This window comes from Lissotriton helveticus, chromosome 7 (genome assembly GCF_964261635.1).
Source record: "Lissotriton helveticus chromosome 7, aLisHel1.1, whole genome shotgun sequence".
Lineage (NCBI taxonomy): Eukaryota > Metazoa > Chordata > Amphibia > Caudata > Salamandridae > Lissotriton > Lissotriton helveticus.
In genome coordinates, this window is record NC_136068.1 from 19,279,759 (window position 1) to 19,295,124 (window position 15,366).

At 50.8% G+C, this 15,366-nt stretch overlaps 1 protein-coding gene across 1 annotated transcript in view; it reads right to left on the reverse strand.

The window, feature by feature from the left end:
* Positions 1-15,366, reverse strand: part of LOC144767947 (ly6/PLAUR domain-containing protein 5-like) — a 578,058-nt gene that overhangs the window by 5,707 nt on the left and 556,985 nt on the right. Inside the window, exon 8 of the mRNA XM_078651299.1 lies at positions 3,051-3,083. Within this exon, the coding sequence (XP_078507425.1) occupies positions 3,051-3,083 (33 nt within the window). The remainder of the gene's footprint in view (positions 1-3,050; positions 3,084-15,366) is intronic.

A 15,366-nucleotide genomic window follows, 5' to 3' on the forward strand; every position in this document is an offset into this window, starting at 1 on the left:
GTGAAAGTGACTCTTCGCCTACATGTAGATGCCGTTGCAGCTCAGGATATTTGCCAGGATGAATGCGCGGGGTGAGGAGACTCACGGAGCCGAGCGGTTACGCAGCAATCCCGATCGCCATCTTGGCTCCTCCATTCCAAAACTTCTGATTTCTGATTTGATTCTGCCTTGGCCAAAAGGGAAGAAAAAGAAGCGCCCATGGAAGGGCAAGGAGTGCCCAGATCTTTAGTTTAGGGTTCAGGATCCATAAAGGATAGCCCTACAGACATGGGCCATGCTCCGTTACTGCTTCAATTTCCCCCAGTCCTAACACCAGCAATTACTATCCAGAAAAGGGCCAATTTCAGAGCAGCAGAACTGCAAGTATTGGCGGGTAGTCCAATAATATTAACATCTCCAGCGTAAGGTTCGTTGTACGTTCTCCCTGGACAGCAGGGAGCAGCGCACACTGGGGGCATATTATCAAGAAGAGTGTTAAAATTATCACAGCTTTAGCGGCAGGAAACTGCTGCTGAAGCGGCGATGATGGGCTTGATATTATGCCCTTGAGAATTCCAATTTAATCCCATGTTTACAGCAGAACATGGGCTTCTATTGGAATTCACAAGGGCGTATTATCAAACCCGTTATCGCTGCCTTAGCGTCAGTTTCCATCTACTGTGCAATTGCTTTTTTTGTTCTTGACATAATGCTCTGACCATGACATGCATTCTACATGAAAGAGCTAAAGTAAAACAAAACAGTAAACTACAGCTGTTGCTTTAGTTTCATAATGCGAATTTGTAGGCCCTGATTGTCAGAGCCATGTCAGCAGCCACACGTGTCTCGATTTATGACTGTAAGATGCCTACATTATTAAACTATTCACCACAACATCTGACCATTCGTAACACTCAGAAAAGGGTCTTTAAGTCTAGTAAAGACATATATTGGGTAGAGAAGTTCAGAGGCTCTCAGACTCAAGCCTTATCTGAATGTCTAGTAGCTCAGGTATGCTATTATAGACACGGAGGTGGACCTATACAATTGTGTTATTCAGCGAATGCATGCGGGTTAGAGGTCACCTACATTGTTTAACAACCTGTTTCATTGCCACTGTTATATTTATTTGTATAGTTACTTCTGTTCATATAATGTGCAATACCTTAGAGGATTACTTTTGAATGCAACCTTTAAGACACCTAGGGGCCCGGATTGCCCCCGCCAGGCTGGCCGTAGCCACCGCCAGCCTGGCGGGGGCAATCCGCCCGACATCCGCATTTGTTTCCCCCCCGCCATATTAGTATGGCGGGGGGGACCTCGGCGGACAGAAAGACCATCCGCCGCTTTTCCGCCCCGGCCACCTTGCGGCCGGAGCGGGAAAGGAATAATATGGTGGCGGTGTCTGTCAGACACCGCCAGCCATATTATGATGGGCAATTGTGGATGCTTGCCGCCACAGAAAGGCATGTGGAGAATCCCTGCGGGGGCTCGTTGTGGGCCCCCAGGGACTCCGGGGGGTGGGGGGTGCACATGGGGGGTACCTATGGTACCCCCCAGCAGTTCCAATCACAGCATGGTAGGCACCGCGTGGTGCCTGCCATGCTGTGTATGGAAGTGCACAGCATGCTTTCCTGCCATTGTGGCGGACGGCGCTAAGTGCACGCCCGCCACAATGGTAGGAATGCGGGATGCGCCCGCCACTGTGGCGGGCGCATCCCTATGCTGCCGACAGGACCCCTGCCCTTATGGCGGGCGGTCCCTACTATCGCAAGGATGGCGGGCGGGCAAAGTCTGCCCGCCATCCTAATGAGGCCCCTAGTGTCCATCCATGGGGAAAGAAGTTTCAGAACTCATTAATACAAATAATCTTGTAGCCTCACACGATTGATCTTTGCTGTGTAAGCACCATCATTAATTAATTAGGCCTGGGCGGTGATCTCCACTCTGTTTGTGGTGTTTTGGGAGTTTTCCGCTCTCTGCGGAGCACGTGGAGTTCCCACAATGTCAGTGGAGTGGAGTTTTTTCCTCACTTGCGCTCGCCAACTTTAAGTGAGGAAAATCCAGCGCTAGACCACCTCCCACCGAGATTACTCAATGCAGGCGGTTGCAGATGGTTGCAACCTCTCATGTTGAAAAACCATCCGTTTGCATTGAGAAAGCTGCCGCTCGAGTAGGAAATCCACTTGTGCAGCAGAATGAAGCAGCATACTCTTGTGCTCCGCATGGTGCTGTTTCTAAAAATCTGCACAAACGGCGCAACCTAATGAACCATTTCCAGGATTCTGCGTACCGCAGCAGAGTTTTTTGTGGAACTCCATGAACTACAATTAAAGCGTAGAACGTTTGTGGGTTGCAGACAGAGAGATTTCCAGGTTCAGGTTGGTAAATTGAGTAAGCCTGAAATTTGCCAGATCGTTTTGGGTGTCTAGAACTAACCTTTTTTACGGGTAAGCCTGCATAAGTGTATGACACACACCCCACACCTATAGGTCTGCAGTCCTACACCATCTGTCCATTTCCAGGAATGCTGATCTTATCATCTGAAAGCTATTCTCATTTTAGGCACTCTAAATACCTCTATCCGGTACTTTAGAATTAGAGGTGGTGTTAAGGGGTGCAAGAACTTCCTTCGGCTTAAGGGAGTACTCTCTTTGTACTCATTGCCTTCTTTCAATCTTTTAACTTTATTCATGAATTCCTCTTTCTAACCGGCTGTGGCGCACCCACAGACCCTTATTAGTGCCCTCTCATCCTTAGTAATGAATGAATAATGAATAAAAGGCATTTATATAGCGTTCAGCTACTCAGAAGAGTGTCCCGGCACATCAAAATCTTCATAGTTGGGTGCACGAGCGGTCCTCATTGTCTGATTCTCTTTGCATACACACTGCTCCTAGCTGTCTCTAACAGAGAGACCCACAGTTGGATGGGTCTCCTCTCTTTCTACCTTAGAGCACTTGCTCCTTTATCAAGGATACAATAAACACAGTGGAATGTCCATGGAAAGGATCTTCTGATCTAGGCCTGATTTGTGAAAGGGGGAGGTCCGTACCTCATTGGACACTTACCGTGTATGTAGAGTCAGCACCCATGGATTGATTCTGCGGGAGAGAAAAGCAGAACTTTTAGTGCAAGATAAAAAAACATGACCCAGTGGTTGGCGTACACTAGACAGACTGGCATCAATTAGGTACAGAATTGCTGATGCATTAGAGGTGATGTGACTCCTGCCATCGGATCGCTGGTGAGGTCCACATCACCACACACAATTCAGAAGCACACAACAGTGGAGAGGCTCTGCACTCTAAGATGCAGTGTGTGCCACAAATGACATCACAGTCTAACATGGGCTTCGATTGGAATTCCATAGAGCATATTATCAAGCCCATTATCGCCGCTTTAGCGGCAGTTTTCTGCCGATAATGCGGCGATAATTTTATCGCCTGTCTTGATAATATGCCCCTTCCTGTTTTGACCAGGGAGTGACTGGTCATTGCCAGGAAGCAAGGTAGGCGACTAACATGGATTTTAACGTTTATTTGTTTTCATTCTCTCTTGCTCTCCCCGGATTACGTATAGTTCTTTAGCAGACACGCCAGGAAAGCAGTTAAATGATATTTTAGGCATGCTTTAGCGGATAGATAGTAAATAAATGTGTGTGCTGCAGCATTTTTTCACACTTAAGGCTCTGTTTGGATCACGCAATCAAGAGCTTCCATTTATAGCCTTGGATTTATATAACATGTTTGTAGTAACAAGGTCCATGCAGGTAGGATGTAGTTCAAGATGTGTTATTGAAGTAAGATACAGGTTCTGTAGAGCAGCCCCACCAGGAGCGGCCTCCCTGCTGCTCAGCCCATGCTCCGCTGTCACTTCACCTCACAGTCTCCCAACATTCCGAAGTGCATCATCACTCCAACATTCCACGCAGCACACAGCACAAACACACTGGCTGAGCAGGTGGTGAAATAGCATAACATAAACATGGACACGATACAACCTATCCCCCTTTCTTATACAACAGAAGCAATTGTCCAAAACCTGAATGAGATATACCAATCAGAACCCAATAAAGGAATAACTGAGAGAAACAAAAAAGCAACAGAAGAAATAACAAAGAATAAGGTCAGATAGGAACAAGCGGAGAGATAGGTGGAGGAAAACTGAGAGGAAGCAATGTGTAAGTATACACAAAAGAAAATGACCCATATTCTCCAACAAGGAATTACAAAAGAGAAGAAAACAGTAAAAAGGCGTAAGAAACAACAAATAAGTAGAAAGACAGCACACAGCACAAACACACTGGCTGAGCAGGTGGTGAAATGGCATAACATAAACATGGACAAGATACTATAAAGTTCATGTTTCAAACGAGAGTCGCTTCCTTAGCAACCACTATTTAAAAAAATCTTTTCCCTCCTGACATCTGTTCACTATGGAGATGAAAGCTTCTGCGAAACCTAAGCATTTGGAAACTCCTGCGCAGCCAATAAAGGACACAGCCCCAACTTCCTTGCCTCAAACTTCAATATCTTAATACAAAGCAAGTTTGAAAATGTTGTGATAGGAGAATTTGTTGCCAGAAAAGAGGCTCCTTCTCCAAAAATTCTAAAGTGTCTGAGGATGCGGGGATGTTGTACAGGATGAAATGTATGAAGAGGAGGTCAAAGGGCAATGTACACATTTGAGGAATAGTTTAACATTGCCCTGAAGCCCCACAGGCTGCTGTTGAAGAAGGCTTTTTAAGTCTTCATCATCATAAAGACCCTGAGTCACTTCCAGTGCATCCAGCTATTTTGAAGGTCTTTACTTTAGAATGGAAGGGAGATGGCAAACAGTCTTATGTGAGACTTTTTATCAATCAATCAATCAATCAATCAATGAGTCAGTACTTGTAGACCACGGCGTATCACCCTAGATGCTATCCAGGCGCTTAGGTTGCTGGACTCAGTTGATAAACCAGGTCTCTTCTTGGAAGTGCGTCACACGGGGGAGATGCACGGAGGTGGAGAGGAAGGGAATTCCAGGACTTGGCGGTGAGGTGGGTGATGAAGCAGTCTCCGCTGTGGCTATGGCAGTTGTGCAGTGTCTGAGCCAGGGCAAGGGAGGCAAGCGGAGTTTTTAGATGATTGGTGGAAGTTCAGGTGGTGTTTCATGCATGCTGATCCTTGGTTTTGGAGGATTTTGTAGGCGTGTGCCAGTAATTTGAATTGGCATCTTATTTTGAAGGGGAGCCAGTGGAGGTCCCTCAGGTGCTGAGTGATGTAAGTCCGTTTGGGCAGGTTGAGGATCAGTCTGGCCACTGAATACTGTATTGAAGCTTTCTCATGAGTTCGGTGGTGGTACTTGCATACTGGTGATTAGGGCTTGCATGATAGTTTTTCTCTTGCTTATGGGAAGCAATGTGAAGACACTTCGGAGCATGCGGAGAGTGTTGAAGCAGGCAGAGGACACTGTTTTGAACTGTCGTTTCATGGTGAGTTTGCAGTCCAGGATGATGCAGAGGTTTTGGGCATGATCTTTTGGTATGGTGGTGGGTCCAAGCCCAGTGGGTCACCAGGTGTCGTTCCAGAGGGAGGTGTGGTTGCCAAATATCAGCACTTCAGTTTTGTCCATTTCAGCTTCAAATGGTTGTCCTTCATCCAGGCTGTGGCATTTTTCATACAGTTGTGGAAGCTGGTCTTGGTGGTGGTGGGCCTGTTGAGAGCGCGAAGATGAGCTGGATGTCAGCGGCGTAGGATATGATGTTGATGTTGTGGGTTCCGACGATGTTGGTTAGAAGTGTCATGTAAATGTTGAAGAGGGTGGACCTAAGGGATGAGCCTTGAGGAACGCCGCAGATGGTGCGCGTGAGTTCCACTGTGAAGGGGGACGCGGATTCTCTGTGTTTCTAACAAGAGGAATGATGCAATCCTCCCTTTATTCTGATCTGGTGCAGTCTCTTCATGAATGTGTGGTGGGAAATGGTGTCAAAGGCTGCGGAGAGGTCGAGAAGGATCAGGGTGTCCGACTCTCCTCTATGGAGTAGGTGCAGATTTTGTCTGTGGCGGCAACCAGAGTGGTCTTGGTCCTGTGATCTGAAAGAGACACGTTAGTGATAGATTCCTTACCTTAGAATATCTCCAGGCGTCAGACTGGATCCGGAAATTTTTGCGTAACAATACCCCTGCGCGTCGGTAGGCGTCGTCTGCGGCTCCGCGTCCGTCGTCGGTGTCGTTAGCGCCGGAATGACGTCGTCCGAGTACTTAGACGCCGCCCATGCACGCTGACGTCAGTTCTTCTTTTTTCAGCGCCAGCTAGCGCAGTACCGGAGAAGCTCTACCCCTAGTCATTTTTTGACTAAACTTTTTGATCTTTTTCAATCATTTCTTTCTTGAGTCTTCGACTCTATCGGTGCCGGTAGGGATGCCCGGGTTCAAGCCCTGTTCGAAGTGCGACTGACTGATGTCGGTCACGGACCCCCATCGCCGGTGCCTGAAGTGCTTAGGCCTCGACCACGACGACCGCACCTGCTCCGAATGCCGGGCCCTGACGTCGAAGGCTAGGCGGGAGCGGTCCCGCAAGCGGCTCGAGCTCCGGCAGTCGGCCCCGCGCCATTCCAGGTCCCGGTCCCACGGGAGGTCGAGGGACCGGTCGCGGGGTCGGAGTCCTCGCAGCTCCGGGAGTGGACACCGGTCGTCGGGATCCAAGTCCTCAGGTAAGAGGCATGAGAGGTCGGAGCGGCATCATCGCTCCTCCGACCCACCCCGACGCTCGCACGATGCGGCTGGGGGTTCGGGCGACACCGCCCACGCGGCTCCACGAGAGTCGCACGCGTCGCCGCCTGCCCCACACCTTCGGGTCCCTGGGCACGGCGCGACGCCGGAGGAGGTCGAGCGGTACCTCATGGCCATGAAGTCCCTCCCTCCTCGGCCGGGCCCCGCGGCGCCTCCGGGCCCAGCGGTCCCGGCTGGAGGCCCTAGCGGGTCGGGCGCTTTGGCCCCAATGCCGTCGGGTGCTTCGGCCCCGGCGCCGCCGGCGACTTCGGTCCCGGCGCCGCAGGACCTCACAGGATCCGCTTCCGGATCCGGGTCGTCGCCGGTCGACCTCACGACCTCACCGGCGCCGGCCCTTAGGGTGTCGCCCCCGGCGCCCATTCTGGACGCCGTCCCAGTCTTCCCTTCGGTCCGACTTTCCGGCGCCGTTGGGCGCCGCTTCCGTCGGCCTTTGGAGATTTCTATTTCCATGAGGAGGCCCAGTCTGTTGACCCTGGATTACAGGAGACTGATGCCGGAGGTGATTGGGAGGGGTCTGAGGACCCTCTGGCACAGGATTGCCAGTCACAGGAGGACTGGACATATGAGCTTGGGGAGGCCAGTGGTATTGACACCTCGCCAGACACTGGATTTGTCTCCCCTCCCACCGTGGCTACGGAGGAGGGGGCTGCTTACAGCGTAGTGTTGATGAGGGCAGCCAAGGCCTTGGACCTGGAGCTCCCCGTCGCGGCCGTGAGGACTAACCTCCTCACTGAGGTTCTTAAACCGCAGGCAAGCTCCAGTGAGCCTCTGCTGCCGTTTAATGAAGCCCTATGTGACGTTCTTGTGGGCACTTGGTCCAAGCCCGCCACGGGTCCGCCTGTGGATAGGAACGTGGCTAGACGCTACCGCCCGGCCTCGGGCGACCCTTGCTTTTTGTCCACCCCACCCCCGAGAGCCTGGTTATCCAGGCCTCCACTTCCCAGACCGCATTCCCGACGGCCCCGCCCGATCGGGAATCCAAGAGATACGAACAGTTCGGAAAGAAAGTGTTCTCGTCCCTGAGTTTGGGACTGCGGTTTGTCAACACCGCGTGTCTCTTGGGCCGCTACACCCACACCCTGTGGGACACGGTCGCGGACGTGCTGCCACAATGCCCGAAGGAGGTCCGGGCTAAACTCGCCCAAGCCCTTGTGGAGGGTCGAGATGCGGCACGATACTCTATCCGGTGTGGACTGGATACCACGGACTCACTGGGCAGGGAGATGGCAACGACGGTGGCGGTTCGACGCCACGCCTGGTTGAGGTCCGCCAATTTCTCGGCCGATGTCCAGGCCACCCTCCTGGATATGCCGTTCAATGGCCGTCGCCTTTTTGGCGACAAGGCAGACCATGCGCTGGAGCGATTTAAGGACTCCAGGGCTACGGCCAAGTCCTTAGGCCTCTCGAGCACGCGCCAGCAATCGGGTGCCTTTCGTAGCCACGGAAGGGGCGTCCCCACACGTGCTGCCAGCCATGCACCGCGGAATACCCAGCAGCGTGGTGGCGGCCGTGGAAACCGCCGTGGCGGCGGCGGTCGGGGTCAGCGGCGAGGCCAGTCCACACCTCCCTCCGCAGCACCTGCCTCCAAACCTTCCTAGTCCGAGCTTTCAGGCCCATGTGACACCTGTGGGAGGCAGGGTTCGCCATCACCACTTCCACTGGCACACTGTCACATTAGACAAGTGGGTGCCGCAAATCATCCGAAGGGGCTACTCCCTCCCCTTCGAGGCGACCCCTCCAGCCATGCCACCGCAATTCCACCACGTGTCGGGGGATCACTTGCAACTTCTGCAAGAGGAAGTCACGGCCCTCTTGGCCAAGGGGGCCATCGAGCGCGTTCTTGAGCCAGAAGTAGGGTGTGGATGTTACTCTCACTACTTTCTGGTACCCAAGAAGGGCAAGGGGGGCCTTCGCCCGATCTTGGACCTACGGAACATCAACGGCTTCCTCCGTCAAGAGAAGTTCAAGATGCTGACTTTGGCTCAGGTCTTAGCTGCCCTGGACCCCGGAGACTGGATGGTAGCGTTGGACTTGCAGGACGCTTATTTTCACATCCCCGTCCTGCCGGCCCACCGGCGTTACCTGCGGTTCACGGTAGGCCACGAGCACTTTCAGTTTACTGTGCTCCCCTTTGGCCTTACCTGCGCCCCACGGGTGTTCACGAAGGTGATGGCGGTGGTCGCAGCTCATCTGCGCAGGTTAGGGGTGTCAGTCTTCCCCTACCTCGACGACTGGTTGTTGAAGGCGGGCTCGCCCCAATCAGTCGTCAGCCACCTCCAGACTATGGCCGACCTCCTGCATTTGCTGGGGTTCTCCATCAATGTGCCGAAGTCGCACCTGTGTCCCTCTCAGAAGCTCCTCTTCATCGGAGCGGTTCTAGACTCGGCGCAGTTTCGGGTTTACCCTCCCGAACAGCGGGTTCGGGATATTCAGGCTCTGATTCCCATCTTACAGCCTTTATCCCGAGTCTCGGTCAGGTTGACGCTGCGGCTTCTGGGGCTGATGGCCTCCTGCATCCTACTGGTGCGTCACGCCCGGTGGCGGATGCGGGCTCTGCAGTGGGACCTGAAGTTTCAGTGGGCCCAGCATCAGGGCAACTTGTCCGATCACGTCTTGATCTTGGAGGGCACTGCAAGACAGTTGCAGTGGTGGCTCACGGACCGCGATTGGGTCAGTGGCAGGTCCCTCTCCCTACCCCACCCGGAGCACGTAGTTGTGACGGACGCGTCCCTCCAGGGCTGGGGTGGCCACATGGGAGAGGCGGAGATCAGAGGACTCTGGTCTCCGGCGGAGGCCCGGCTCCACATCAACCTGTTGGAGTTACGGGTGATTCGTCTAGCGCTGAAGGCATTCCTCCCCTCTGTCCGGGGGAGTGTAGTGCAGGTGTTCACGGACAACACCACCGCCATGTGGTACTCCAACAAACAGGGCGGGGTGGGGTCGTGGACCCTATGCCAGCAGGCTCTGCGCCTCTGGCAGTGGCTGGAAAGTCAGGGTGTGACCCTGGTAGTTCAACACCTGGCAGGTTCTCTGAATGCCAGGGCGGACGAACTCAGCCGTCGGTGCATGATGGATCACGAATGGCGTCTGAACTCGGACGTGGCGCAAGGCCTCTTTCAGCAATGGGGAGAGCCTTGGTTAGATCTATTCGCCACCGAAGAGAACGCGCAATGTCATCAATTCTGCGCGTTGCAATTTCCAAGGCGGCACTCGCTCAGAGACGCTTTTCGTCGCGGTCTGTTGTACGCCTTTCCGCCTATACCACTTCTGCCCAGAGTGCTGAAGAAGATCAGGCGCGACCGGGCCCAGGTTATCCTTGTGGCTCCAGACTGGGCACGAAGATACTGGTATCCCGAGCTACTCAGCATGTCAGTAGATCCCTCGATTCGTCTGCCCCTTCGGGAGGACCTTCTGTCGCAGATACAAAATTGCACGTATTACGTACAAAGCTCTTCACCTTAACACCCCCTCTTATCTGGCTGACAAACTACAAAAAGCTGGATGCTCTAGGTCCCTTAGGAGCACGAACTCCGTGGTCCTAATCCCGCCCAAACTCAAATGCAAAAAAGCCCAATCCCGAGCATTCTCGGGTAATGCCCCTACGATCTGGAACTCTCTCCCCAAAGATCTCCGTTGCAACCCCTCCTACCCTCTCTTCAAAAAAAGGCTCAAATCGCTTCTTCTCGACAAATACTGGGGCACCTAAAGTCTCTGTAAAGTCTCTGATTCAACTGCTGCCCGACTCCTACCCCCCTGCCTTTCCCATCACCTCTCCCCTTTCCTCACCTCTCTAACCTCCTCTCCGTCTGTTTCTCACCCCCTTTTTCTCCTACTCTTCATACCTTCCACCTTCTTCTTATTCTCCCTGCCTTCCCTCCCCACTCTTATCCTCCTTGGTTATTAGCACGCGACTATGCCGTCATACCTGGCTACCTCCTTTCCATGTGAATGTTATGTTTTGAATTTTCATGATTAATGCACATTGTTATCTATTTTGTGTAAGTATATCGATCTTGTAAAGCGCTCCGATACCCTCGGGTCCAGTAGCGCTATATAAAACTCTCGAAATAAATAAATAAGATTTATATAACATGTTTGTAGTAACAAGGTCCATGCAGGTAGGATGTAGTTCAAGATGTTTTATTGAAGTTAGATACAGGTTCTGTAGAGCAGCCCCACCAGGAGCGGCCTCCCTGCTGCTCAGCCCATGCTCCGCTGTCACTTCACCTCACAGTCTCCCAACATTCCGAAGTGCATCATCACTCCAACATTCCACGCAGCACACAGCACAAACCCACTGGCTGAGCAGGTGGTGAAATAGCATAACATAAACATGAACACGATACAACATATCCCCCTTTCTAATACAACAGAAGCAATTGTCCAAAACCTAAATGAGATATACCAATCAGAACCCAATGAAGGAATAACTGAGAGAAACAAAGAAGCAACAGGAGAAATAATAAAGAATAAGGTCAGATAGGAACAAGCGGAGAGATAGGTGGAGGAAAACTGAGAGGAAGCAATGTGTAAGTATACACAAAAGAAAATGACCCATATTCTCCAACAACGAATTACGAAAGAGAAGAAAACAGTAAAAAGGCGTAAGAAACAACAAATAAGTAGAAAGACACCACACAGCACAAACACACTGGCTGAGCAGGTGGTGAAATGGCATAACATAAACATGGACAAGATACTATAAAGTTCATTTTTGAAATGAGTCGCTTCCTTAGCACCCACTATTTAAGAAAATCTTTTCTCTCCTGACATCTGTTCACTATGGAGATGAAAGCTTCTGCGAAACCTAAGCATTTGGAAACTCCTCCACAGCCAATAAAGGACACAGCCCCAACTTCCTTGCCTCAAACTTCAATATCTTAATACAAAGCAAGTTTGAAAATGTTGTGATGGGAGAATTTGTTGCCAGAAAAGAGGCTCCTTCTCCAAAAATTCTAAAGTGTCTGAGGAGTCGGGGATGTTGTACAGGTTGAAATGTATGAGGAGGAGGTCAAAGGGCAATGTACACATTTGAGGAATAGTTTAACATTGCGCTGAAGCCCCACAGGCTGCTGTTGAAGAAGGCTTTTTAAGTCTTCATCAGCGTAAAGACCCTGAGTCACTTCCAGTGCATTCAGCTATTATGAAGGTGTTGACTTTAGAATGGAAGGGAGATGGCAAACAGTCTTATGTGAGATTTTTTACCAATCAATCAATCAATGAGTCAGTACTTGTAGACCACGACGTATCACCCTCGAGGCTATCCAGGCACTTAGGTTGCTGGACTCCGTTGATAAACAGGTCTCTTCTAGGAAGTGCGTCAGCAAGGGAGATGCACGGAGGTGGAGAGGAAGGGAATTCCAGGACTTGGCGGTGAGGTGGGTGATGAAGCAGTCTCCGCTGTGGCTACGGCAGTTGTGCAGTGTCTGAGCCAGGGAAAGGGAGGCAAGTGGAGTTTTTAGATGATAGGTGGAAGTTCGGGGGGTGTTTTATGCATGCTGGTCCTTGGTTTTGGAGGATTTTGTAGGCGTGTGCCAGTAATTTGAATTGACAACTTATCTTGAAGGGGAGCCAGTGGAGGTCCCTCAGGTGCTGAGTGATGTAAGTCCATTTGGGCAGGTTGAGGATCAGTCTGGCCACTGAATACTGTATTGAAGCTTTCTCAAGAGTTTGGTGGTGGTACTTGCATACTGGTGATTAGGGCTTGAATGATAGTTTTTCTCTTGCTTATGGGGAGCCATGTGAAGACTCTTCGAAGCCTGCGGAGAATGTGGAAGCAGGCAGAGGACATTGTGTTGAACAGTCTTTTCATGGTGAGTTTGCTGTCCAGGATGATGCAGAGGTTTTGGGTATGATCTTTTGGTGTGGTGGTGGGTTCAAGCCCAGTGGGTCACCAGGTGTCGTTCTAGAGGGAGGTGTCGTTGCCAAATATCAGCACTTCAGTTTTGTCCATTTCAGCTTGAAATGGTTGTCCTTCATCCAGACTGTGGCGTTTTTCATACAGTTGTGGAAGCTGGTCTTTGTGGTGGTGGGGCCTGTTGAGAGCGCGAAGATGAGCTGGATGTCAGCGGCGTAGGATATGATGTTGATGTTGTGGGTTCCGACGATGTTGGTTAGAAGTGTCATGTAAATGTTGAAGAGGGTGGACCTACGGGATGAGCCTTGAGGAACGCCGCAGATGGTGCGCGTGAGTTCCACTGTGAAGGGGGACGCGGATTCTCTGTGTTTATAACAAGAGGAATGATTCAATCCTCCCTTTATTCTGATCTGGTGCAGTCTCTTCATGAATGTGTGGTGGGAAACGGTGTCAAAGGCTGCGGAGAGGTCGAGAAGGATCAGGGTGTCCGACTCTCCTCTATGGAGTAGGCGCAGATTTTGTCTGTGGCGGCAGAGTGATCTTGGTCCTGTGGTTAGCTCAGAACCTGGATTGGGAGGTGTCTAGTAGGTTGTTTCTCTCCAGGTATTTGGTGAGCTGACGATTGATGACCTTCTTCAGGACTTTGGCGGGAAACGGAAGCAGTGAGATGGGGCAGTAGTTCTTAAGTTTGCAGGGGTCTGCGGAGGGTTTCTTGAGAAGAGGTCTGACCTCTGTATGTTTCCATGTATTGGTCAAAGTGGCCATGTCGATGGATGCATTGAGGACAGTGGTGAGTTGTTGGCTGGTCTTGTTGCTTCCCAGGTTTAGGAGTCAGTTGGGCAGGGGTCGATTGGTACACCTGAGTGGATGCAGTTCAAGATGATTGTGGTGTCCAGTATGGTGAGCAGTTCTGAAGCGGAGAGATGTTGGTTGGCTTCCATTGAAGTGAGGAGGTCAGTGGATTTCGTCTCTAAGTACCAGTCGATGGTGGATATCTTGTTGTGGAAGTGATTCTCTAGAGCTTCGTAGAGTTCCTGTGAGGGAGGGACAGTGTACTCTGTGGCTGTTGGTCAGGAAAACTCTCTGATGATGGTTAAAGGTTCCTTGGTTTGGTTGGCGCTTGCTTTGATGGGGACTGCCGGGTGTCTCTTCTCATGTCTTTGAGTTGTTAGTGGTGTGTGTTGAGGGCTGACTTGAAGGTGGCTCTGCCTGTATCATCTCTGCTAGTGCACCATCTTCTCTCCAGTTGTTTGTAGCTGAGTTTCGTTGTGCTTAATTCAGGTGTGTACTAGCTTACTCATCTGGTAGATCTGTGGGTTTTGGTTAATTTGATTGGTGCAACTCGGTCAGCACATTGGTGAGTCAGGTTTTGAAGTTCTCAACTGCCTGTCTCAATTTGGGTAGTGCTGATGGTGTCCACCCATTGGCCCTGTGTGACTTTGCTCCATCTAGCAGACAAGGTGTTGGGAGGGTTGGGGGTGATGTGGGTGATCTTGTGATGGTGAAATAGATGATGGAGTGGTTGATCCAGGTGAGTTCTGTGGTATGGCTGTATTTGACCTTGTTGCTAGACGTAAAGGTAGGGTCCAGTCTGTGTCCTGCTTTGTGGGTGGGGTCTGTGACCAGCTGGGCCGATGTTATCCAGTCATTCCAGGAGCTTGGCAGAGTTTGTGTCTGTGGGGTCATCCAGGGGGAAGTTGAGGTCACCAAGGAGGATGTAGTGCTTGGATTTGATGGCGAATGGGATGATGAAGTCTGTGATGGCTTTGCTAAGGCCAGTGCATGGTTCTGAGGGTCTATAGGAGAGGATAGCTTTGATGGTGAATTTTATGGATACATTCCCACCTACATGCCATTGGCTATGGCAAGGCTTTCCTTGAAAGAAGTCATTATTTCAGAGGCGGCAGTCCTTCCTGAAGCACTGGACAAGAAGGTGAAGGTAGCTATTAAGAGATCTATGCAACTTCAAATGTCTCGATCAGAGCAGCCAGCACCTTTGTCAATTATATAATCTAACTGAGCAGATTCCGACTGGTGAAGATCTGACTCCAACTCTTTCGGTAATGGGACAGAAGGTGCAATTCTTCTCTGATGTAGTTTTGACCTCTTGGGTTCAGCTGCCTCTTTTTCTGAAGCAGTGGTAGCAGCATGGAGACATCTTTTGATGAAAGGTGGATGCTTCTCAAAAGCCGCTCCTAATGCATGTATCTTTCACTTAAGCTAGTCTGTTTGGTCCTCAGTTGAAAGATCTTGCAAAGAAATCAGCAGAAGTTCAAATTACCACAGCTGCTCCATGCTGCCTTCAGGACAAGGTCAGTACCGTACAATAGAGCTTTACAAACACAAGGGGCATGACAGACCTTTAGAGGAGGGGTCATAGCTGGGGGACCCCTGTCCAAAATTAATCCTAGTGCATACAATACAGTTAATTGGAGCTTTGTTCAGTTCAGAGGTGGGAAGGGTATGTTTGCCAACCTACAGAATTGTAAAAGTGATGTCACATCTGAAGGCCCTCTTTAGCAACATCAACAGCCGCAGCGAGAGGTTATGGCTTCCACAATGTCATGTGTATCCAATAGTAAGGCATCTCTCAGAGCACTGGAAGTCAGTATCCCAAATGTACGAGCATTTGACCCCAGTGTCCCTTCAAGTTTCACAGGATCTGCAGTGGTGGCTAAAGGTACAGCATCTTTCCAAAGGTTGCCCATTTGAAATTCTACTTCTCAAATTAACAGTGAATGCAAGCGGGTG